Source organism: Narcine bancroftii, chromosome 9 (genome assembly GCF_036971445.1).
Source record: "Narcine bancroftii isolate sNarBan1 chromosome 9, sNarBan1.hap1, whole genome shotgun sequence".
NCBI lineage: Eukaryota > Metazoa > Chordata > Chondrichthyes > Torpediniformes > Narcinidae > Narcine > Narcine bancroftii.
In genome coordinates, this window is record NC_091477.1 from 25,698,395 (window position 1) to 25,725,301 (window position 26,907).

General features: G+C 36.2%; 1 protein-coding gene and 1 long non-coding RNA gene across 2 annotated transcripts in view; one reads left to right on the forward strand and one right to left on the reverse strand.

The window, feature by feature from the left end:
* spock1 (SPARC (osteonectin), cwcv and kazal like domains proteoglycan 1) overlaps nucleotides 1–8,646 on the forward strand; it is a 289,966-nt gene extending 281,320 nt beyond the window's left edge. Inside the window, exon 11 of the mRNA XM_069898490.1 lies at nucleotides 6,399–8,646. Coding sequence (XP_069754591.1) covers nucleotides 6,399–6,571 — 173 coding nt within the window. The 3' untranslated portion in view covers nucleotides 6,572–8,646. The remainder of the gene's footprint in view (nucleotides 1–6,398) is intronic.
* The window catches only part of LOC138743323 (uncharacterized), a 31,487-nt gene continuing 9,469 nt past the window's right edge, over nucleotides 4,890–26,907 (reverse strand). The window contains exons 2-3 of the long non-coding RNA XR_011344814.1: nucleotides 7,255–7,346; nucleotides 4,890–5,197 (exon numbers count right to left, since the gene is read on the reverse strand). This is a non-coding gene — a long non-coding RNA (uncharacterized lncRNA). The remainder of the gene's footprint in view (nucleotides 5,198–7,254; nucleotides 7,347–26,907) is intronic.

A 26,907-nucleotide genomic window follows, 5' to 3' on the forward strand; every position in this document is an offset into this window, starting at 1 on the left:
TTAAGCTGTCTATATTCCTCTGCAACTTTCTGGTTTCTTCAACACTTCCTGCTCCTCCACTTATCTTGGGGTCATCTGCAAATTTGGCCACAAAATCATTCAATCCACAATCCAAATTATTAATATAAATTGTAAACAGTGGCAGCCCCAAAACTGACCCCTGCAGAACACCGCTTTTAAAGGTAGCCAACCTGAACACGATCCCTTTGTTTCCTGCCTATCAGCCAATTTTCTATCCAATCTAATATCGTCTCTGTAATTCTATGGGCTCTCCTTATTAAGCAGCCTCACATGCAGCTCCTTATCGAAAGCCTTCTGAAAATCCAAATATACAACATCCATAGCCTCCCCTTTGTCCATCCTACCAGATTTCTTTAAAAAAAACCATGCGGACTTCGACCGATCCTGTCCTATATCTCTAGGTATTTCATAACCACGTCTTTGAGGATCGACTCTAATATCTTCCCAACCACTGATATCAGACTAATAGGCCTATAGTTTCCTTTTTACCCCCAACTTTCTTAAATAGCAGAATCACATTTGCAACATTCCAATCCTCTGGAATCATGACCAGTGGGTGCACCTCATCCAGTCCAGATTTATCAATCTTTAATCCAGTCATCTTGCCTAGCACAATTTCTCTAGTAACCTAACTGCATCTAATTCTACTCCATGTTACCTCTGTCTATCAGGGGTATTGCTAATGTCTTCCACAGTGAAGAGTTACATTGATCAAGTTCCTCTGCTATCTCTTTACAATTCCCCAGCATTGTTTTCCCCCAACTGGTCCTATGTCTACACATCTCTTTTTTACTCTTTATATATTTTTTAAAACTCTTAGGTTTTTTTATATCTATTGTTTGACAATCTCCTTTCATAATTCATTTTTCTAATGACTTTCTGCAAGTTTCTAAAAAATTCCCAGATCTGTTTTCCCACTAAATTTAGCTTCCATGTATCCTTGTATGCCCTCCCCTGTTCATAGTCCACCCAGCTGCTGTTTGGGGGCCTATATTTAACTGCTAATATGGTCTTTTTACCCTTCTCATTTCTTAAGTCAACCCATGATTCTACCACTGCTAACCTTATGTCCCTTCTTTCTATTATTTACCACTAGAGCCACACCTCTGCCTACCTGCCTATCTTTCCTGTACCCTTGGATATTGAGTTTCCAATTGCATGCCTTATTGGGCCATTATTGAAACATGGCTCAATATCATGTCTAAGCTGAATCTGTGCAACCAGGTCATCTACTTTCTTTCTAATGCTATGTGCATTTAAGTAACCCGCTACTGATATCATTTTTACTGTATTCCTATTGAACAGCACTTTCTCCTGCCTGCCCTTCCTTTTTGTCATCATTTACTGACTTTTCTTTTCTCCGTCATAACGCCTCTTCACTCTCATATTGATTCCTGCCCCCCACCACCTGCCAAACTAATGCAAACCCTCCTGCCAGGATATTGGTCCCCTTCTAGTTCAGGTGGAGCCCATCCCTTTTGTAGAGGTCTAACCTTCCCCAGAAATTATCCCAATGATCTAGGAATCTGAAGTCCTGCCCCCTGCACCAACTCTTCAGCCACACATTCATCAGCCATAACTTCCTATTTGTACCCTGTCTCATGCATGGCACAGGCAGCAATCCCGAGATTACTATTCTTGAGGTCCTACCTTTTAACTTATTAACTCCCTAAATTCTCTCTTGAGGACCTCATCTCTACTCCTCACGTGGACCAGAACATCCAGCTGCTCCTCCTCTCTTTCCAGAATGCTGTTGAGTCAATCCCTGACACCTGAGAGGCAACATGCCAACTTAGAGTTTCAATACATCCCAACAAACTTCCCATCTGCCTTCCAAGTCCCCTATTACTAAACCTTTTCTCTTCTCAGCCCTTCCCTTCTGAGCCAAGGTGCCAGCCTGTACCTGAGACTTGACCATCTTGACTTTATCCTTGGTAGATCATCCCAACCAACACTATCCAAAACTGTATACCCACTGTCAGTGGGAATATCTGCACTACCTGTGTCTTCCTTTTTCCTCCCTGTAACTTCTCTATTACTGCCTCAGCCTCCTGAATAATCCACAGTTCATCTAACCTCAGCTACAGTTGCCAAACTCAGTCTGCAATTAGCCAGAGCTGAATGTACTTTCTGCAGGTGTGGTTGTCTGGGGCAAGTATACTGTCCCAGATCTTCCATATCTGGAGCTATCTACAGCCTTAGCTGACTCCATTAACTTGTATGATAAACTTTCTTACCTCCCCAGTTTCAAGCAAGCAAGCAGCTCTCCTCAGGCACAATTTCAATGTCTCCCTCTGTCCCAGAGCCTCTCTAGCTGCTACTAAGACTGTTCCTCCTTTTATGTAACCTTAAGTCTATTAATACAACTACTGTGTAGCCCTAGACAAGTGACACAATTTCTCACACCTGTATTCAACTATCCAATCATAGCCTCAACATTTAACAGCAATAAATCACTTAACTGTTTAACCCTTAATGGTTGCAAAACCAGCTGAAAAGAAGGTAAGCTGCCCTACCTTTTTAAATCTGCCACCCGACTATCTAATGTCATGCATCTGCGCAGTAATCCCTTACCCAACCTTAGCCTTTACAATTTAAAATAAAAATTCAAAAACACTTCACTACTTACAGTTTTCCCAGCGACTCTCCTCTCACTCTCCTGGTTCCACACCAACCATTATGTTACAGAAAGGATTGGAAAGATAAAGATTTACCAGGATGCTGCCTGGATGAGAGGGTATGAATTATAGCGAAAGCTTGGTCAAACTTGGGCTGTTTTCTCTGGAGGGTCAGAGGCAGAGGGGAAACCTGATATAAATTTATAAAATTATGAGAGGCATAGATAGGGTAGACAGACAGAATCTATTACTCAGTGTGAAATACTAGAGAACATACACTTAAGGTGAGGGATCTTTAAAGATGTGTGGGGCAATTTTTTTTTAGAGTGGCAGATTCCTGCCATGGGATGCCAAAGGTAGTGTGGCAGAAGCAGACACAATAGTCATATTCAAGGCTTCTGGATCAACCTTTTTTTCCACTCACATATCACCTTAAATAAATATCCCTTACTAACAGCAGAAAACCTTGATTTTGCTTCCTCTATACATCCTGCCTTCATCCTAGACACAATATTCCATGTGCAGCATCGCCAAAGCCCTATATAATTGTAGTCAAACATTTTTACTCTTGTACTTAAATCCTCGCAATAAAAGCCCTACACACTATTTGACCTCCCATTTGCTTGCTGTATCTGCACATTAGTTTTCAATTATTTGTGTACAAGGACGCAGCCAAGTTCCTCTGAATACTAACTCCATTCAACCTCTCACCACTTAGAAAATACTTTTCTGCCAAAATGCATGATTTCTTTTTCCCACATATATTACATTGTCATATCATCCATAAAGCCCACAATGCCATTTCTCTTGACCATCACCAAACTTTGATTATGTTTACATTTGGTTCCCTCATTCAAATTATTGATTTAGACTGTAAACAGGGCTGATTGTTTTGACAGCATCTTGATGTGAAAATGACCCATTTATTCATACTCTTTTCTCCCATTAACTGAACTTCAATCCACAGCAGTACCACGTTCTATGTGATACCTAGTTCCATGTGATCTTGTTTTACTTACTTGCTGCTTCTGGCTCCTTATTGAAGGCATATCACATCCACCCCTTTCACTAATTCTGCATGCTGCAACTAAAAAAAACCTGCAACTGGTTAATCAAACATAGTCTCCTTTGATAAATCCACATCAACTCTCCTTGATTCTTACTATTTGAAAAATTCCCTATTAACACTTTAATAGAATCCAACATTTCCCTAATGACTGACTAAATGGTCTGTAATTTCTGTTTTCTCTCTCCCATCTCTCTCAAACATTGCATATGAACTAGAAGTAGACCATTTAGGCCCTCAAGCCTGCTCCGTCAAATAATTACATGATGGTCACCTTGATTATTAAGTACCTCGGCCTTAAAGAAAAAATTCAGACTCCTCCTTAAAAGGGAAGAGGAAACAGAGTTCCAAAAACTCATGACTCTCTAAGAGAAAAAAAATTATCTGCATCTTAACTAGGACAAACGTTTGTGTTAAAATATCCCTCCACTTTTATAAACTCCAAGCCATTAAATCTTAATGACAATTCACCCATTCTAGCATTAATCGATTAAACTTTCAAATATTTTTCCTTAAAAAAGGAGACTAATATTGAACACAATAACCTAGACATGGTTTCACCAAAGTCTGATCTAACTGAAGCATATATTCCCTACTTTATCCCATCTCCAGCCACAAAAAACATTTGATTTGCATTCATTATTACACACTGTACTTCATTCAAGCCTTCTAGCAAATTCCTCCAGCTCAGAGTTCTGCAATCTCTCACCATCCAGAGAATGGCTCTTCTGTGCTTTAGACAATATCGAATTTGCCAGATCGTTGCCCTCTTATGTTGTGGCATCTTGATGTCTTCATCACAACTTGGTTCTAACCTAACCTTGCATCATTAGAAACCATTATCTTAGTGCCTTCATCCAAATCAAATGCATGATTGTAAAAAGTTCAGCCCCTGGCACCAATCCATGAGATAACCTGTGGAAGCTCCACAGCCACTCCTTTTGAAATTTGGGGTATGATTCATTACGTCCTGGGCCTTTCCAACCCATTACTTTCTCCAATAAAAACTGATGCTCATTTATTTCAACTCCACATTCACTTTAGGTCTCTTGTTCATTATTTGAGGAGGTTTTCAAATTTCTACAAAGACAGACAAGATACTTAATTCTTCAATATGTTTTCTCCTGCCTCAGGTATACACTTTAACTTTTGCTTTAAAAAAAGATCAGTAAGTTTTTACACTCTGCATTTGTTTTGTTTATTCTCATATTCTAGTTTCCCATAGTTCTTTCTGATGGGCCTAAGATCAGAGTCTGCACCCAAAATTCCCCACATCTACTGTCAGGGAATGTGTGATGTATCTCCCCATGATATCCTGTCCCCAACTTCATCTGCTCATCCTTCACAGTGTCATTCTCTGAGGTGGTGCAGTGGAGGATCAGGCACAATTATCATTCTTCTCTCCCATCTGGCATACCCTTGTGTTCCTTGTACTATGATTACAGTATGTTTGCTTAGACCAGAGGAGGAACCACATGCAGCTCCTGATGCCCTGCAAAAACAAAAATATTTGCACTTATAAGCTGAGCCCAATAGATCTTTTTGATAATACAACAGCATATACATTAATAGGAAGTATTGTACAGATCAAATCAAAGGGAAAGTAATTCTTACAATAAAACACTATTACTGAGCAGACTTTGCAGATCTCTAATATTCTCCTGGCCCAGAACTTGAATAGCCACCTTCAGTGGGTTGAGAGCCTGTTTGTTCAAGTGCTTCCTTCCTATTTCTCAGTGCATTGTCTTGAATGGAAGGGATGTAGGAAATTTGATGAACCTTTTCACTTCACTATCTCTGAAAGCTTTACCTCTAGGGGATGAGGGGTTCAATAAAGTAACAGTATGCATGAGAGTTTGATTGTCTGATGAGCATATTCATTCAAGGGAATAGTCTAAGTAGCAATGTGTGGCTTACCTTGACATAACTACAAGATCACCATTTTTTTTTTGCAGCATCGCTTGAACCATTTTCTGCCAAGTTTCTCTGAGGCCCTAGCAGGTGTGGTCTCCCCAAAACCCAATATATTCACAAAATATCTCTGCTGGCATCTGCCTTATTGAAAAGACTAATTGTACCTTTCAGAAAATCATAAAACTCTTATTCTTCCCTACCTTTAGTAAAGAATTGCTGTCTGGTTGCCATAGTGAGTGTGACTTTTAAAGGCTGACATGCTTGTGCGATTGCTACACTGAAAATACCAGCAACAGAATTCAAATTAACATGGTCTTGTCAATGACTGCATACAGCCTGGGTTTAAACTACCCTAATGGTATTTTCAAACTAGATTTTGACTTATTTTTGTAGGAAATCTAATGGGAGTAAGTAATACATGCAGCCATGATTTGTACATGCTAAAATTTATCCAATTCAATTTCTGGCCACCTATGTATGGAATGACATTCAATACATAGCCAATACATAACACGTTTAGTTATAAACCAAAGTTGATTTATTCTTCCAAAATGTTCAAAGACCACAGAGGTGGCAAGTTAACAAGTTTGCATACTGACTCTTTGAGTGTGAATGTTTCTTTCTCTTTGTTCAGAGACACATTTTCCCTCTGCTGATTACAATGGAAACTAATACTATTAACATTCTGGGTTAACAACTAAACTCATTTTGATGCCTAAACAGTATAAATGAGATTTGTTTGGAAGGCAATGTCTTGATTGTTTATTATTTTAATTTAGAAGATGATCAGGAGACTTCTGGTGAATTTGGCAGTGGGGGGCTCCATGTAATTGATGAGCAAGAAGATCAAAGAAAAAATCAAAAGGAAAAAGAAGTACATGAGATTGGAAGCAATGAAGATGACGAAGACAGTGAAGATGACAAAGATGACGACATTGGCTATATTTGGTAGTTTTATTGTATTTCTACCCAGAACTGTCATATTTTGCACACTGTTCAATTTCATTCTTACCTCAGCTTGTACACAGTTCTGAGGTTATGTTGTGTCTTAGATAAAACAAACAAAAATAACATGGATATAAAATGTTGATCTAACTGGGACCATTTAGTAAATCTGTTGAGCATGCTCAGTCACAAATTACATTTTGACCATGTGTACCTCCACCAAAATGTTAAGTGTTCAGAAAAGTAGTTCAGATTTACAGCAGAACTCCTGGATATGAGCAGTAAAACACTCAACTCACCTTTAACATTTGGTTTTTTAAAGAATTTAATCCTAAACTATGTTTCCTTCTTAACATCAATATTTAGGCAGAAAATGTAATCTTAATACAAACTAATTTACCTTAAATCTGATATTTACTTGAAAGTTTGTTTTAAAAAAAATATTTATATACACTTGCATTGTACTTGAACATGAAACCCCACACTAACCTCACTAAAGGCCAATGCAGCTAGGACACTAATTCAAGGAAGAGTGGCTTTAATTTGAGCATTATGAAATTAATACTGATTGGATAACATGATGTAGATGTTTGCTGAATTATCTTTGTTGACAGAAAGATTTTTCTAGCAGTTGTGCACCTGACCTCTCTGAATTTACCCTTGTAAGTGTCAGCTAAGTCTTAAACTTACCTACTGAGTTCTGCTAGGTATTTACTGATAGAATTCAGTTATTGAACTCCACAAAGAGTCTTGGAATTCTGATTTCAGATCTTCAGTTACAGCTACAAAGAAAAAAGAAAAGAATAAGGCAACATACATTTTGTTACAAACACTATTTAAATGTATTTTGTGATTTTTTTTTAAAAAGTTTAACAATTTTAAAATGTTTATTTCATTCTAAACAGCTTTTTTTTGTGATGTTTGAATGTCAGTAACCATCAAAAGCACTGGGTAAACATTGACTCCTTTAAATATTTGGCCAATCTGGGGCCGGTAGAAGCAGTGCTGTGGAGCACCAGTTTATGTTGCTGGTATACAGCTCAGAGTCAAGTTCAGTACATTCTCTTTGTGACCACCAAGGTTCTCTGGATCCGCACATTTCCTATCACATCGCATGCTGGTAGTTTGATTGTTTACTGTAAACCTCCAGTGTAGAGGGCGATGACAAAGAATAGTTTAAAGTTAAATAATGGAGGAAAAAGGGACCAATGAGATTCTGCACAGGCAGTTTGAACAGAATAGCTAGCTTCTCGAGCATAAGGAGATTTGACATATACAAGTATTTTTATGGTTAGGGATTGTTCTAGCACTACATGTATCAGCTCCAAAGCAATTTCATCAACGTAGGTCAAGGTAGATGTATAATATCAAAAGTTTTTAAACAGCCAAGTTCTAACATCTGGTTCCATGCAACAAATCATGGACCCATGATTTAAATTGGATGAATGGTACGTATGATATACAGATACAAGTAAAAAGGACAAAATCTTTTTCTTTACAATAGTGCTTATTTAACCATAATATTTTACATAGATGAGCATGGAAATATTTAATACATCAATTTTTTTGTTACATAGACTATGGATTTGATTTTAATCAAGCCCTGCTACTGAAATGCGTAGTACACATATGCAAGGATTGAAGGAGGAGAAAATTGACACAAAAAAATAATTAATTGCCTTTCCTTTTTGTAACTTGGTGAGACTGGATCTTAGTTATGTGGTTTTACATTTTGTAGTTCATATGGTGAAAGGAATGGCAGTGAAGATGCTCAATGAACAATAAATCTGATGGCAAGTAATGTTTGCTCATTTGTGTTAAACATTTTTTCTTATAGTTACTTTGTCTAACATTGTAGAAAAAATTGAAGCAAATTGTGCAGTTTCTTATTCAAAAATAGTAAATGCAGTTATGAATTCTCAAGTACTGTATGTGTAAACCAATCAATCCATTGCTACAATCAAAGAGTAACTTGAATGTTGAAATTAACAATTTCAATACTTTTAGCAGGCTAATAAGGGAACTGAAGAATTCTTTATCAATCATTAATGTATCTGTTTAAGAAGCACTGAATAATAAACTTTAAACACACATTCACTGTCTCAGCAGAGAACTTAAAATTAAATACTTTTCACATCTTTAAATGTAGATTGATAAATGTTAAACAAGTACTTAATTACAGTTTGCTTTTATTCTGATGCTGCTTTTCTAATTATGTGCATTTTAGATATCCACTTTAAAGTTTGAATATTTCTCTGTGATGTTGTTGCTATGTATTTATTCTAGTTACAAGGCATAAATTGTCTATGGAGATAGATTGTTAGTTATACAGGTTAGGTTGTATCGCTTTACTGGTGGGAACTTCAAGGATGTTTTAATTCAGTCTGTCTAGGACATGTTGGTCAAGAAAAAAACAGTTCAAACCCAAGTTCCTAACATTGGTGAACATCTTTGCTATATGTTTTAGTCATATTGTTGTAAGTTTTGATATACAGAATACGGTATAATTAAACACTTATGGTAGTAATAAGAACAATCTGGTGAAAATATCCAAAATTCAGTGACATTTTGATTCTGGGCTAGCAAATGCCTTGCAAAAGAATAATATCCCAGCTGGAAAAGCCCAGTGGTCTCTTTGCATGCGACAACCACATACAGTAAAACCCCTGTTATCCAGCACCTATGAAGATTTGTAGATGCTAGGTGAGACTTACTCTTACAATACCTAACTAATAAGAATAAACAGTTTAAAAGACAAAAAAATACTATACTTACACTGAATATTCTTCACTTGCATGATATATAAACTTTAAAGCATTTTACTTTTTCATTTATAACCTTTGCTGCATTTGCAGGTTCCTTCCCTTCCATGGAGCCATCCAAAAGACAAACAATAACATGATAGATCATCAATACCCCCAAGTTTACACATAAAGCCTCTGACCAGGGCGACTCTTAAGCAAGGCTAAGGAGACATTTTGAGGGAGTCATCCCAACAGCAAGTGGCATCAACCAGCTCTTCATCCTGGATGACACCATTGCTGTTTCACACAACTTTATTCATACAGCTGAGCTGCTACAAGCAAAGCCCGACCAAGCCCTCTGCTGGCAGAATATTGGCTCCCATCTTCACCAAAGGTTTTTGTGCAATGTCCAAGAACATTTACTTTTAACCTATTATTTAATTCTTATTGAGTTTAATTTTTTTAAATTAATGGTTGCTTCAATTCCAGATACCAGGGGTTTTACTGTATTATGCTAGCCCAATATGTAGCATATCTGAAGGCTGTTGTGCTTAATGACTCAGCCATGCCACCAATCTTCCTGAAGAATTGGCCTAAGTCAAAATATCAAGGAAAAAAATACAGTTAATCATCTTGTTGACAATCAAACAAAAACTGTAGCAGCAACACAACAGCCAGAGTTATTTCCTCAGTAGTTGTAAAGACAAACATTTGGTTTATTTTCAAGTCCAAATTCTGGTTTATTTTAAAATTCTATCTCAGTAATTAGTTTAAATCTGTTTTTACTGCCTTGTATATATATTGAACAGACTATCATATTGAATATATTTCATTATTCTGTATTCAGTACAAAAGGAGTGTGCTTTGACTAGTTAACATGTTTTTGATTCTTTGTTGATTGTCTCAAATAAATCATACATCTTGATCTCTTTCTGACTGATTTACTTTTTTCTGTGAGATCATGGTAATATAATCCCCAAAATGTTTTGATAATATTCCTAAGTATTACATTTGTAAAACAGCAACATATTGATAAATCTAGAATTATGTCACATTACAGACAGGTCCAGCCATTGCCTTGATGTATAATGTGAAGTCAATTTCATATTTTATTTAGGACCTTTGTGTCTACAAAAGGTGCTTGCTGGAAAACTAGTTTTCCAATTAATTGAAAATGTGCTATGCCAACATGGTTAGAATTATACTAAAAACCACATCATTGGAGATTCTTAAGTGTCATAAAGAAAATAACCTTCTAGCCCTCGGTATTATGTGCACGGTTTCATAACTCCAAAGGAAATGGGCCAATGACAATTTTTCTGAAGCAAAATATTTCAGTAACAATTGGGTCTAGAGCAGTGATTCTCAACCTTCCCTTCGCACCCACATACCACCTTAAGCAATCCCTTGAGCACCTATGGCATAGGGATTGCTTAAGGTGGAGTGTGAGTCTAGGAGGGCAGTTTGAAAACCTTTGAATTAAATTAACCTAGATAAGTAACATGGAGTATTTTGTAGCTGTTACACCCTATGACCACTGTACACCAGTGGTGGAGGGAATGTGTAGTTTGGAGGTGAATCTGCACATGGAGATGTTCTCCTTGGCTATTGCTCTTTTTTGATGTCGCACAAGTAGTAGCTGTAGTAGTGGACCATTGAGTTCCTTGAGCTTTCTCTGCCAGTCAGGAAAATTGTGGTTGATTATTTATCTCAGCACCACTTTCCCGCATTAACTCCATATCCAGTGATTCATGGAAGGTACAATATCAGTTTTAATTATATTTCATTAAGAACCAATTTTAATTTATGGACTAAAACAAATAAAACTTGGGACTTTTTTATTTACTACTTTTACATTCTGGTGCAGAAAATCACGATGTGGCAAGAAAACTATTCTCCAAATGCTCAGACTCAGAATGGGTAAATGAAAGAATACACAGGCAAAAAACACTCAAAGTAATAAAATAATGATGGTTGTCAGTCTTTTGCATTTGTGGAGAGATCCCACTATAGTGAGATTAAAATTTCTTTGAATTGCACTTCAGTGTCTTGAAAGTAAAGGAAGTAATTCAGAAATAAAATAATGCACCGAATAGCTGATAAGATTTAATATGTTACTTTTGATGTTTAATTGCAGTAATTATCTTCCTATCATTGAAGGTTTTGTATTGGTTTGCCTTTTCTCCTTGAAAAATACATCAGACATACCATGCACATTGAATATGGTGGTGCTGGTTGGTGACCAGAAGCTACTGTTTTGCAACACAATGTAAAGCCACACGGGATTACAGCGTGAACACTATAGTTTTACACTGAATACTGTGCACACAATTATTTATAAATGGAGCAAGTGATAGCAAAATGATTCTGGGAAAAAGTTGAAAGCCTCTGGGATGGAACTGCATAAAGTCATGACCTTTATTAGCACAGGACTATTTGGTTGACAACTCCTAGAGGTTTTTGAAGAACAAATAATTCTGTAAGATGCTTTTAAGAAAAATATTAAAATAGCAGATTTTGTTTTAAAAGTTGTACCTAATCTTTTTGGCTTTCTTGATACATAATTACAATACTTTGTTTCAGAATATCAGTAGAAGGGTTCCAGTGAATCTGTTTTAAAATATTTAATAATTTGGTGTTAGAGTTTTTGCTTATTTACATCTAAACCTTAGTTTAGTCAGCTTGATTAGAAGCTCACATGAATATAAATGGACATGGTGGGGGGAAAAAGGGAACCAGATGATTTTGTTAAGAGGAGCTTACAGGTTTGATTTTTTAATATTGGTAAAACAATCCAATTATGTCACATCTTCTTCAAATACTTACGCTATAGTTGAATATGATTTGCATTTAATTTGCTCTGAAATTATGGAACAGATATTAAATATATTAAGTGCTCCAGCAAGAAAAAGATTTCATTCCATAAATTATAGATACATAGGATAAGCTCAGTTCAAACTAATCCTGATGCAATTATTTTCATTGACTTGTGTGGTGAGAACAAATTCTAAAAATGCACAATTTTGAAAGACAAATGGATCAAAAAATGCAGGATGCAAAACCAAATTTCAGCAATTGAAAAGCAGCAACAAATTGGTGAGATACTTTTTTAAATACACTGAGAAATTGTGGCATGGTTAGGGCTCTTGTTTCTCATTGCAGCTGGTGCCATAGTATATATATTTTTTTTTAATATATTATTTTTGATTTTCCAAGACTCACAATTTCTTAGCAATGATATATTACATTCAGAGTCCATTTTCCCCCTGACCAGCCCTCTCCCTTCCCTCCCATACCCAAATACCATAAGGAAAAGATTTTGTAAATTAAACAAACATGAAGAACCAAACATCTAGAAAGTCACAAAGCCTTAAAGGAACCAAATATAAACCCAAAGTAACATAAAGTAAATTGAAAAAGATACAAAACAAGAGAACATCATCTGTGCCACAACCCACTTCATTGATCGCAATCGTTCCACTATTAGTACGGATTTTTACCTTTCTTCTATTGAGACGAGGTATAACTACATCTGCATACCTATATGTTGCAGATAAAACTCCCGTACCCTAATGAATGTGTCATATTTTCTCCTTAAATTGTATTCCATTGTGTAATGTTTAGTTTGGAGTCGGACTTCCATGGTACCAACAAGGTGACCTTCACTAACTGAATTTGGTATCTGGATAGTTTAAAACTCATATATTCATAATGTTTTCCAGAGGTACAATTCCGGATCCTGTGGAAAATCCACAGTTGTAATTTTTTTCAGAATATCCCCCAGGACCTCCCAGAAGGATCTCACCTTTGTACACAGGCAGGTTGAAGTGGATAAAGGTTCCAATTTCCACACCACATCTGAAGCACATTTCCGAAATTTCTGGTTTTGATTTGTGCAGCTTTTTGTGGTGTGAGGTACAATTGATGCATTAAATTGTATTGCACTAATCTGGACCTGGCATCAATAATTGCTGTCATGCTGTCCAGACACCAGTTTGACCAGCACCACTCATGGATTATTGTGCCCAAATCTGTCTCCCACCTTTCTCTTGACTTGTGTAAGCTTGGCTTCGGGCTCTCACTTTGGAATATGAGATACATCATAGAAATGAACTTGAGTGTTCAAATCAGAATCTCCATGTCACTACACACGGGCAGGGCCATTGTCATAATATCGAGTTAATGAACCAGTGCAAAGCAGGAAATCTCATAATTACCAAAATGATTTTACCAATATTTGGTAGAATGGTGAGAAATTCCCAGTTTTCTACCTTCAGCTAATGTCTAAATTGGAAGCATTAATGGATAAATTGTCTTCTTAACTTCATGGACAAGATCAAAAATATTTTACTTCAGATCAGGAGAATTACAGGAATTTTTAACTCTATTAAGACAAACATGCCCTTGTCCATAATGTGGTCAATAATTATTAGGAAGTCACAGGTGCTAGAATCTAGAGCAAGAAACGAAATTCTGGAGGAAAATACGGACAGTTGGAATTTTAAGTCAAGATTATTTGGACTGATAGTGTTCTGAAAATTAAGTTAGGGGTTGGGAACCAATGCCATTGCTGACATTGGTTCCCAGCCCCTAATTTATTAGGCCCCAGTTTAATCACTAATGACTTGGAGAAATTGCCTTTGAATGAGATATTAAATTAATGCACATCCAATTTGACAGTGAGCGATTTTTAAAAAACATCCCACGTAAGTAGTGTGAAGAATACAGTTTATTCCCCAATTCCCTGGCTAATGTTATCATTACATTTACATTGCCAAGGCACATTATTGGGTTATTAGTTCATTGATGTTTGAATAAGCTTTCGGTACGTCTATTTATACCCTGTTTTACAACATTAACAACATTTTAAATACAGTCATTGGCCATAACCTGCTTTATGATGAAGAGACTGTGTAAGTGCTTGGAAAATACCCTTCTTTCACTGTTGGGTGACAGATTTTTCTAAGTAAGGAAATATCTTCATTCTTGGCTTACTTTTTTAAAATCTTTTTCTAAGCAGAATTAGCCCCAGTGCCCAGGATCATTTTTTTTTTCTAAATATGGAATGCAGCCTACTGAAAACATGGAGTTACAAAAATTTGTTATCCTCTTCCTCTAAAAGTAATTGACTAATATTCATAATTTAAATGTATTATTTTAATTTTTTTTTAAATTTAGATATACAGCACAGTTACAGTCCACTTCGGCCCATGAGTCCATGCTGCCCAATTTACACGCAATTAATCTACACTTCCGGTTTGTTTAGGACGGTGGGAGGAAACCGGAGCCCCTGGGGAAAACGTACAAACTCCTTACAGACAGCGTAGGATACAAAACCTGGTCCCGATCACTGGCGCGGTAAAGGCGCTGTGCTAACTACCACGCCAAACAGGCCACCCCATAATTTGACAGTATTAACAACAGTGCAACGAGCTGGATAGATTCTTTGTCCGAGGCCAACACCCTCTCGTAATACTGTACATTGGTGGGGCTGCAGAAGCACCAGTGCCCTTCATTACTCCACAGAAATGAGAATATGAAAAGAAATGTACTTTTCGGCACTATTGGTTCTGCCACTGAGTTCCTGGATCAGCCGTTAATAGTGAATTTAAGGGTATTTGTGCTGCAGCTTGAACTTGAACCCTGGCTTAGATTTAGGATGATTGATACTTGGCAAGATGAGTGACCTGAATAGGTAAAAGCTACCAATTTTCATTTTGGTGGCTGGCCAATTTATGTGACTGATGAGGTTGAGGGATTATAACCCAAAATACTTTGTCTCCAACTGTTCATTTTTCTCTAAAATTTGGCTGATTCAAAATTGATTTTCTGCCCCAATGAATCTTAACCTAACGTCATAAGTATTATCTTAATTGTGATTTTTTTAAAATTTACATTAATTGTTTGATGCAAGACAATTAATTCGAGTTCTGATGCTGCTTCCAAAATGTTTAATCTTTTAAATGCAGAACTTTATTTGCCCATTTTGTATGAACTGTATATTAATTTCTTCCTGAAATATGTTGGAACATTCTTCTGTTCACAATTTGATATCATGTGCAAATATGGAAATTAATGATTTACTGTAAATTGTGAACAGCAGTAAATCCAGCAAATATCATACAAATATCATACAAAACTAGTACTCTTTCATTACGTTCTCTGCTTTCTGCCCGAAAGCTAGCTCGCAATACATTTTGTTACAATGCACAGGGTTCCTTTTATTGTCACGTAATAATACATTAAAAATATAACATATGCAATATACTTTAACTTTTGCCTGTAAAGAGTCGCTATAAATATTGCCTGGTGCCCCTTACAGTATGAGAGAAACAGAAGCAAAAGAGATTTGCCTCCAGTGCTCCCACAGCCTTTGCAGCCATATATACTCCTGTTCAATTCATTGGCAACATGAGTTCTAACACATTCAGGAAGCCTTCAGTGCCCGATACCCTTCGGGAGCACTTCTTGCTCTAAGCACCCTCTTGAATCGCAGCTGCAATACAGGTTCCAATGAGCCAGTGTCCAGCAGCCTGCAAGGGTCCCTCAGCCGCTGAAAACTTCACTGGTCTACTGCTGTTGACCTACTCATTGGTCCGCTGTCATGATCACAGTCCTCTAGGCCCATCTCCTCTGCTTCTCTTTCTCACGAGGGTGTTCTCCCAATTTCTTGTACCATGCACCAGCCCTCTGCTCCCAGAGTCTGCAACCCCTCATGGCCACTGCTGAGCACAGGGCCTACATACCTCATGGTTGCAGAATTTTACTCACAAACATCTTTAACAGGCCATTTAAAACCTGTAGAGAACCACTGGCATTAGAACTGGGCATCCTGTTGCTCCCTCAGCTCCTTCAATAATGTCCACTAGTCAGCTCACATTGATGAGATGGAAAGCAATAGAAACAAAATATTAACATGGATTTTGCAGTCACACCTCACTGTTGATCCCCAAGAAATTGCCCATGAAGATCCAACAATTTATGTTGATGAGAACTGCAACGGCACCAGCGATCAAATTTGAATCCGGTGCTGTCTGTTTGTACATTCTGCCCGTGTCCTGTGTGGGTTTCCACAGGTGCTCTGGATTCCTTTTCTCCTCCAAATGTTGGGGTTGGTAGGTTAATTGGCTGTAATTAGGTGGCACAGACTTCCACCATGTTGAATTCTTTAAAAAAAAACTTTTCTAGCATCTGCTGCCATTCAGTGCCCATTAAGGTGTTGCATTTTTGGATATAGCAATCTTAGTGAGCTGTCTGAGCATGCAACAATATTGCATTTTTCAAAAGGGATAGGGAGAGAGGTAAAAGGAGGTGGGGTGGCATTGCTAATCAGAGATAGTATCACAGATGCAGAAGGAGAACATTGTGGAGGGAATATTTACTGAATGTGGATGGAATTCAGAAACAGTTAAGGAGTGATCACTACATTTCCCCCATAGCTTCTGATGAACCTCTACTGTCAGTATACGAAGATGACATGTGGTCTGCTTTCAGGGGAGTGAATCCAAGAAAGTATCTGGTCCATATGGACTACTTGGCCAGGTACTGAAAACCTGTGCTGACCAACTGGCCAGTACATTCTTGGATATCTTCAACATCTCGATCTGACAGGGTGTGGTACCTATCTGTTTTAAACAGGCTTTATCTGCACTGGTGCCCAAGAAAACTATAAGCTACCTAAATGATTATCGACCAGTGGCACTCACACCCACAGCGATAAAGTACTTTAAGAGGCTGGTGTTGAAGCATGTAATTTGCCTACCGCAGCAACGGATGTCAACTCATTGTATGCACAAAATCCTGGAACGCCTGGACAGCAAAGATAATACAACAGTTTGCTCGTTATTGACTACAGTTCAACATTCAACACCTTCATCCCCTCAAAACTAATCAGAAAACAAGACCTGGGACCCAATACTCCACTGTCCAATTCGATCCTAGATTTTCTCACTCCACACCCCAATCAAAGTGGATTGATAAGAACTTCTCCTCCACAATCTCCATCAGCACCAGAGCACCAAAAGGTTGTGTACTTAGCCCTCTACTTGCTTTACACCTATGAATGTGTGGCTCGGTACGAACATCACAATATGCAAATGTGCAGGGGACGTCACGTGATGTGGTAGAGTCAGAAAGTGGAAATCTGACTCTCCCTGGAATTAGTTTAAAAAGGGCTAAATAAGAAAAGTACATTTAACCAAAATTGTTAAAAGTGCTTAAGAACTACTTTACAATGATCTATGTCTTCTAAAAGAGGAAAGACTATCGCTGGCCCGTCGGGAATACAGACAGAACAATGACGAAGAAATAAGGCCTACTGTCTCGATGGATCCAGGAGTTGAGGTGAGAGCTTATCCTCGGACAAGTTGGGCCCTACAGGGGGTGTCTGTGGCTCCACAGCACCATCATAAACGCTTCTTTGGGGTGATGGCATCGAAGAGAAAGATGCCGAACTGTGCATGCTCAGGAAGACATGCTTGCGCAGACCAGAAGAGCTCCAAGATGTCACTGGAGCCAGCAGCATTTTTGCAAGCTCAAATAAATACTGAATGTTATTTCAAAACTCACAGGCCAGCGATGAAGAAGAGGAAGTAAAAAAGCAGATAAGCTTCCAAAAATAAAGGTAGGAAATTAAAAATGCTACAGGTAAAAGATTGCACAAATGCTCGGCTGTTAAAAGAACTGAGGGAGAGGAGAGTAGACATGAAAAATTCAGGTAAACAGATGAAGTACTTTGCTATTGTACATTAATTGCAAAATAAATTAGATAATATAGATGAAAGTTAAAACTGCAGAGGCTGGTACGGAGGAGGTACAGGATAGAATGGTGAAAATGGAAAATGAGAATGATGCATGATCTACTGAAAAGAACCAACTTTGGGGAAAAATTGATTTACTAGAGAATTTTAGTAGAAGAAATAATATTAAAATTGTTGGTCTTAAAGAAGTTGAAGAAGGTGACGATCCGTTAAAGTTTTTTTCGACAATGGATTCCAGACTGGATAAAATTTGAAAGTATTATTGAAATTGAAAGGGCACATAGAGCTTTGAGACCCTGGCTTCCACCAGATCAGAAGCCAAGGTCTATACTGACAAAATGTCTTTGCTATCAAGACCGAGAGAAAAATATTCGCTCTAGCAGCACAAGGTGCCAAAAGAGACAAGGTCCATTGGAATTTCATAGAACCAAAATATTTTTCTATCCTGGTACAAGTTTGGAATTTCTGAAGAAGAGGAAAAAATTTAATATGGAAAAGAACGCTTTTTGGCAAAAAGGCTACATATTTATTTTGCGCCATCCTGCCACTTTGAAGATTTTCTTACAAGGAGTACAGAACAAATTCTTTACAGATCATGTCTGCGCAGAAGAATTTGTTAAAACACTGCCAATTAATCAGCAAGAGGGAGTTTGAAAATGCTTTGATTAATAAAAAGCGGTCTTTAAAATTTTTATTTTCTACATATGTGAGATTGATATATGGTAAACATCCGGTTATGGACTCACTACTATCAACTCGTGTGTATTTGTGGCACAAACAGCAACCTGTAAAATGGAGGGGGGGGGGGTAATGTTGTGTATTATTTAAACAATATTAATTGCTGGGGGGGTTGTTATTTTCTTTTTCCCTTTTTTAACTTATTATTATGTTAAATTGATTATGTATAATTCTTCTTTCTTTTTCCTACCTGGATTGCCAAAGAGGACATCCCTTAACACGGAAGACAATAAATATCTGAATAGTCAAACAGGTGCAAAGAGAGAAGTGAAGGAAAAATTTCACTAGATTTGGACCAAATTAAATATATATTGAGTTTTCTAAGTTTTAATGTTAACAGGCTAAATGTAGATGTGAAGGGGAAAAGAAAATTGACAGGGTAAAACACAGAATTCTGTGACACCATGGTTAAGTGAAAAAACATACAAATGCTGGAGAAACTCAGCAGGTCAAACAGAGCCTCTATGTAGCAAAGGTAAAGATACATCAGGATTGAGCCCTTCATCAAGGTGTGGGGGCACATGAGAGATCTCCAAACAAAAGGGGAGGGGGGAGGGGGCTGGTGAGATGAGAGATGATAGATTGGGTGGGGGGGGGACTGCACGAAGTGGGGAGGAGTCTAGGCTAGGTGGAGAGAGAAAGGAAGTAGGAACTGGAAAAACTACATGCACCCACACCTCCTCCTTCACCATGGTCCGAAATCCCAAACAGACCTTTCAAGTGAAGTAACATTTCACCTATACCTCCAAAGCATTCATTTACTGCAACTGGTGCACCCTCTGTGGCCTTCTCTACATCGGAGAGACCGCCCCAGGGCATGAGCATTGAGTTCACTGCAATCCACTGATCAGTTTGACTCCCCCCCCCCCCCAACTAGTTATTCCAGTTTCTACTGTTACGAGCCTAGAGGACCCCAAAACCCAGCAGCAATAGATATTCTCCAAGACAAATGGTTACTTAAACAAAAGTTGCTTTTAATTATCTTTAAACATGCAAACAGGATCACACTTTAACTTATCACTATTGATCTAACTTTTAATTTAACACCCTTCTAATTCTAAGTACACATGTATGTAATGTGTGTGTAAGTTCAGAAAAGTTCTTTGATTCACAGTCCAATCTCACTTTTCATTCCTCCAATTTCACTGGTTGCAGGCAATTCTTATACTGTGTAGAGAATTGAACATTTATAAAGTTCACCAAGCTTTGGTGCTTGAAAGGTAAATGGTTACCACTCAGGAAGGTTCTTGACAGTTTTCAGAGAGATTCATTGTATGCTGGCACCCACAACTAATTCTTTTTTTAAATCAGCCACTTCAGTGTCTTGCCGAAGAAACTTGCCCCATCAGGGTTCTCCAGATGATAACCTCTTTTTTTCTAGTCACCACAGACAGCCATTCCTCTTCTCTTGCATGAACTACAAGGGCTTTGACCAGGCTGAACTAAGAACTCACAACCTGTCTTCAAAATGGGGTTTTTTCACAAGCTTGCCAGTTTGTCCTGTCCTGCTGCTGCTGAACTGTAGAACTGAATTCTCTCTCTCTCACACACAGAGAAAACCACATGATCCTCTTAGAACAGCAAACTGCACTCAGACAGAATGCGGCACCGGACCCAATTTTCTGAGTCTGATCATCTGTTGCCTTCCAAAACAATAATCCATTACTCCACAGCATGTCCAATTAACACCTACTTGTGAAGTCTCTATAGGCATTCTTCTAAGTTTTTGCAAAGGCACTCAGAATCTGGCTTGAGCAGAGCTCCGGCATTTTAAATGAGATCTGTTCTGAAGTGTTTGTATCTGTGTATCACACAACTAAAAACCCCACAATCTATCTTCCAAAAACATCTATATATAATATAAAATATAACATAATCTGTCACAAAGGAAAAAAGATGGCATGGATTGAAATATAAATTGATAATAGGAGAGAGAGTATTGGAAGACTTTATAATTAAATGGGAATCAAAATTAATATCTGGGGAAGTGAAGCAGTCAAAACATTTGATTAGTATTTGATATAAGGTAAACAATGAAATTGGAATGGGGTGGGTGGGGGGTGTCCTGCCTAAAATGCCTTTGATACATAATCGACTTATTCCATTTTCAATGTATAATCAATTTTTAAACATTTGGTCTCAGAAAGGAATTAGATATATTGAAGATTGTTACAAATGAAGAAATTTAATGTAATTTGAACAATTAAAAAATAAATGAGATACAAAATAATACTTTTTTTGTTAATATCAATTAAGAACTTATTTAAGCAATAAATTGGGTCCAATAATGTTATTACCAAAAGGTAGTGATGTGGAAATGCTGATTCGTAATAGATATATAGAGAAATTTATTTCAGCTACGTATACTTTTTTGCAAAAATGGATTTCCAAACAGGGGATATATAGGTCCAGATTATGATGGGAAATGGATTTAAATATTAATACTGATGAACAAAATTGGTCAGACTTGTGTTGAGATAGTATACAGACACAGGTTAGTTCAATATAATTTTTCACATCAATTATATCTCACACACAGAAGTTAAATAGATTGAAATCAGACTTATCATACTTGTGTTTTAGATGTGGCCAGGAGATAGGTATTTTTTTAACATTCTATTTGGTCCTGTCCTAAAGTGAGATCTTTTTGGTTAAATGTGGCAATTTTTAGAACAGGTTACAGGAATTAAAGTCCCAGAAAACTCAATGTTATTTTTATTAGGTAATATTAAAGGGATAAAGCCAAAATTAAAATTCTCTATATATCAAAAATAATTTGTAAAAATTGCCTTGCCAGTAGCATGAAAATGTATAGCAGTTACATAGAAATCGGACACCCTCCTAGGTATGGAGCACAGAAATGCATAGCTACATTCCTCTTGAGGATTACTTATAATCTGAGAAATAAATATGACTTTTTTTGAAAATTTGCCACCTTACTTACAAATTGCAGAAATTACTTTATAGATGTTTTTCCTAGCTTCAAACCTCATTAACCTTCTTAGACATATTAAAAGATATAAATGATCAGTGGTGAGGGGTACCCTCAGACAACCAGGTTTCTATTCTTGTTTCTCTTTTTTTTTCCTTTATCTTTCTTTTCTATGCTTTTTCTTATTTCTTTTTTTGGGGGCTTTGTTTAAGGGAGGGAGTTGGGGTTTTATACAATCATGTAAAATGGATTTGGTCCTTATATTTCACTACTCTATTTTGTATTTGGCTATGATTACATGTTTAAAAAAAAAATGTAATAACATTTTCAAAAGTAAACATACAAATTTGCTAACTATATCACCATAGTGGGCTGTATAAAAAGGAGCAATTAATCAGCATTCAAGGGGGAGATTGAAAACTTGGCTGAATGGTGTACTAACATCAACCTCTCACTCAATGTCACCAAAACCAAGGAGATGATTGTAGACTTTGGGAAAAGAAAACCAAAGGTATACGATCCAGTGATCATCTGGGCATCAGAAGTGGAGAGGGTGAGCAAATTTAAATTTATGTGAGTCACTACCTTGGAGGACCTTTCATGGACCATCATACTAATCCCATTGTCTTTTTTTTCCAAACTTTATTTAAAAGATAGAAAAAACATGATATACAGTATAGTAATAATCAAAAAAATGTTACAAACATAAAAAACAAAACAAAACAAATAACAAAAAGAATCCAAAAAAAAACAAAAAACCCCACCCCACTCTCCCACCCCTTCAGCCAGCTCAAGGGGAGAAAAAAAAATATATATATATATATATAATATAAATATTATAAATGTTTATAACATTTCAAATACAGAGACCACTTACTAACAAAAGAATAATGATCATGTAAATTATAGGTAATTTTTTCCATGACAATATATACTTTCAATTCATTGTGCCAGCATAATATTAATCTCAGTATCATCTTTCGAAGTACAAGCAACACATTTACGTGCTACTGATAACACCAAAAATACAAAAGCAATTTGAATTTTGTCCAATCCCATTCCCCTTAACAAATGCAAATTTCGCAACAAAAAAATAATTGGATCTAATGGTAATATAAAATTTTATAATTTTTCCAAAACTACTTTAATTCCTTGCCAAAATAACTGAACTTTAACACAAGTCCAAACGGCGTGTAGAAAAGTTCCAATACACGAGCTGTATCCAAAACAAGAATTTGAATTACTAAACACATTTTTTTATTTAGCTCTTCCGGGGTCAAATATAATAATTAACACATTCCATATCTTGCATTAGTCAATTTAATTACATTGTCCTGACACATAGTTGCCCAATCATCTTCGGGAAAAATAAATACTAAATCACTCTCCCATTCAAGTTTAGATTTCTCCCAATCTGACTTATCCATACTATCTTGTAACAAATTATACATAACTGTAATATAACCCTTTTTCGGTATAGAGGAAATCAAAGATTCAAATCTCGACAAAGTAGGTAAAATCATCTCTCTACCATAATTATCTTTTATCAAAGCTCTAAGTTGATAATACACAAACAAAGAATTTACAGGTATATCAAATCTTTCTTTCAATTGATTAAAAGAAATTGCCCCTCTTCAAAACAATCTTGTATTGTCTTTATACCTTTAGAGTCCCAAATCTTTAAATGATTATTAAACATTGAAAAAGTAATAAGCTGATTATTATACAACGGAGTTAGAATTGATCATTTATCTTTTGATCCTAACACCCTGTTTTTTTTAAATCCAAATCCTTAACAAACGTTTCAATATCGGCATATCATATTGCTGTAATAAAATCAAATTCCAACGAAATATAAATTCATGCATCTCAACCCTAGAAATACACGCCATCTCCACTTTAGCTCAGGTAGGAGGCTGATCTAAATCCATCAATCTACTAACAAACTTCAACTGGGCCGCTTCATAATAATTTTGAATATGTGGTAACTGTAGTCTGCCCAATGCATACTTCCACTCGAGCTAATTTACCTTTCCATAAAAACTCTCGCACTGCTTCATTCAAATCTTGAAAAAAACCCTTTGGAAGTAAACAAGGTATTGACTGAAATAAATATTGAATTCCATATAACCATATAACCAAAATTCAAGGAAAAATATTCATTTTAATACAATTAACCCAACCAATCAAAGTTAATGGAAGATCTTTCCACAATCAAATCTGCTTTTATCCGTCTTAATATAGGCACATAATTTAATTGATGTAATGACTGATAATTAGTATCCACAAACACACCTAAATATTTAATTTTACTTGTCCACCTTAATTTTGTAATAGTTTTAAATTTAGAATAATCTCCCACTCAAATTGGTAAAATTTCACTTTTATCCCGATAATTCTCCAAATTTCGACAAACACTCTTGCAATTGTTTCAACGATAATTCCGGTTCCGTCAAGTATATCAACACATCGTCCGTAACTAAGTTAATTTTATATTCTTCATTCTTAATCTTCATCCCTCTAATTTCTTCAGTTTGTCTAATAGCCTGAGCTAATGGTTCAATAGCCAACACAAATAAGGCTGATGACAATGGGTAGCCCTGCTGAGTTGAACAAATCAATTTAAATGGTAAAGAAATCTGTCCATTTGTCACCACCCAAGCAATCGGGTTCGTATATAAAGCCTTAACCCAACCAATAAAAAAAGGCTGAATTTAAATTTCTCTAACACTTTAAATAAAAAAATCCCACTGAACCCTATCAAAAGATTTTTCTGCATCTAATGTTTTTGGTATGCCTTGACCAAAGTAAATAAACGAAATATATTGTCTAATGCATTTCTATTCTTAATGAAACCTGTTTGATCAATATGTACCAATATGGGTAAATATTTAGCAAGTCTATTAGCTAATACTTTTGCTATAATTTTATAATCTACATTTAATAAAGAAATAGGTCTATATGAAGACACTTTTAATGGATCTCTATCTTTTTTTGGAATAACAGTTATTAAAGCACTTGAACATGATTCTGGTAACTTCTGATCTTCAGTAACTTGATTCAACACTTCTCCAAATACATTAGAGAAATCATCATAAAAAGTTTATAAAATTCCACAGGGAATCCATCATCCCCTAGGGACTTTCCATTAGGCATTTCCTGAATAGCTTCCTTAATTTCAAAATCCGTAAAAGGAGATTCCAATTCCTGAACATCATTCCCATCTAATACCGGTAACTTTAATTTAGATAAGTAAAAGTCAATAGAACCATTATCCTGTTTCCCCCTCAGAAGTATATAATTTTAGATAAAATGAATAAAACTGGTCGTTAATTTCCTGAGGTCTATAAGTAACTTTTGAATTCTTCTTAACAACATTAATAGTTCAAGATGCCTGTTCAATTGCCAAGCAAGTACCTTATGAGCTCTTTTCCCCAACTCAAAATAACATGGTTTAGATCAATTAATTAAGTGCTCAAACTGATAAGTTTGTAAAGTATTATAACATAATTTCAACCTCGCTAATGCGGCTTTTTTATCTTCAGTTACACCTTTCTGAAAATCTTTCTCTAACTCAGCAATCTGATTTTCTAACTCTAAACTTTCTGCCATCTATTGTTTCTTAACTTTCATAGAATAACTAATAATCTGCCCCCTCAAATAAGCTTTTAAAGCGTCCCATATTACAAAATGACTATCCACAGAATTAACATTCTCAGTCAAAAATAAAGAGATATGCTCTTTAACAAAAGTAACAAACTCTTGTTTTTTTTTCAATAACATTGCGTTAAACTTCCATCTAAATGATGGACGTACTACCTCCGAACCTTCACAAGAAAAAAGTAATAATGAATGATTTGATATAACTCTACTTTTATATTCTGCTCGTAATACTCTACCTAATAAATGTGCCGATACTAAAAATAAATCAATTCTAGAAAACAAATTATGTCGTGAAGAGTAAGAAGAAAAATTTTCTCTGTAGGATTAACTTTTCTCCAAATATCTACCAAATTTAAATCTTTCATTAACGCATTAATTTGAGTTGCCATCTTTGATTTCCTTATACTTTTTGGATTTCTGTCCAATAAAGGGTCCAGATCACAATTAAAATCACCACCAACTAAGACATTTTCATTCGCTTGAGTTAACAGTAAAAAAGCTTCTGAAATAAACCGCTCATCGTCTATATTAGGGCCATAAAGATTCAGCAAAAATTTTACAGTTCACTCTTAATACTCTGCCAGCATACCCCTCTGAAGATTCCAATTCAAATGGTAAATTTTTATGAATCAAAATCGCTACTCCTCTTGCCTTAGAAGAAGAAAAAACATGACCAACCCAATCTCTTTTCAATTTCAAATGTTCTTTTTCAGTCAGATGTGTTTCTTGTAAAAAAAAATGCGAATTTTAATTTTTTTTTAATAAAAGCCAATATTCTCTTTCTCTTAATTGGATTATTTAATCCCTGAAGATTAAAAGTTGCAATATTCAATTTAGACATCTTTTTAACTACTAATATATTTACACACTATAAAATAATGCTCCCCTCTATAATTCTTCAACAAAAAAAGGGGAAAGAAATGCACCCCCCCCCCCCACCCAAACAATAAAAAAAACACAAAAACCCAGCCAAAGGTAGTAATACCCTAAAAATCTGGGTGTGGTAAACCCACTATCGGCTGATGACTATCAAAGTTTTCAGTGTCATATACCACCCCCCACCTCCCCAGCCAGATACATATTTATTTAATTAAACACAATCAAATAGTGTCCATATATTCAACCCAATGATTCCAAACCCATCGACTGCTCCGGATCTTCAACATCAAGAAGACTTTGTTTCAACTCTTCTTTCTTTCCATTCTTTATATACCCATTTCCATTTCCCCTCCTCTTAGGAGACAACGGGGGAAACTCCCATTTCTTCACAGTTCCAGCAAAGAATTAGCAAAAACCAAAGCATCATGATCATTCTCAAAGAATTGAGATTGAAAGTTTCCATAAAAAACCTTCAAAATTGCAGGATAACAAAAAGCAAACTTGTAGCCCTTTCGCCACAAAACATCTTTAGCCGTATTAAATTCTCGTCGTCTTTTAATAACCTCTTGGCTCAAATTGGCATAAAAAACACTCTGTTATTTTGAACCATTAATAGAGACTGACTCTG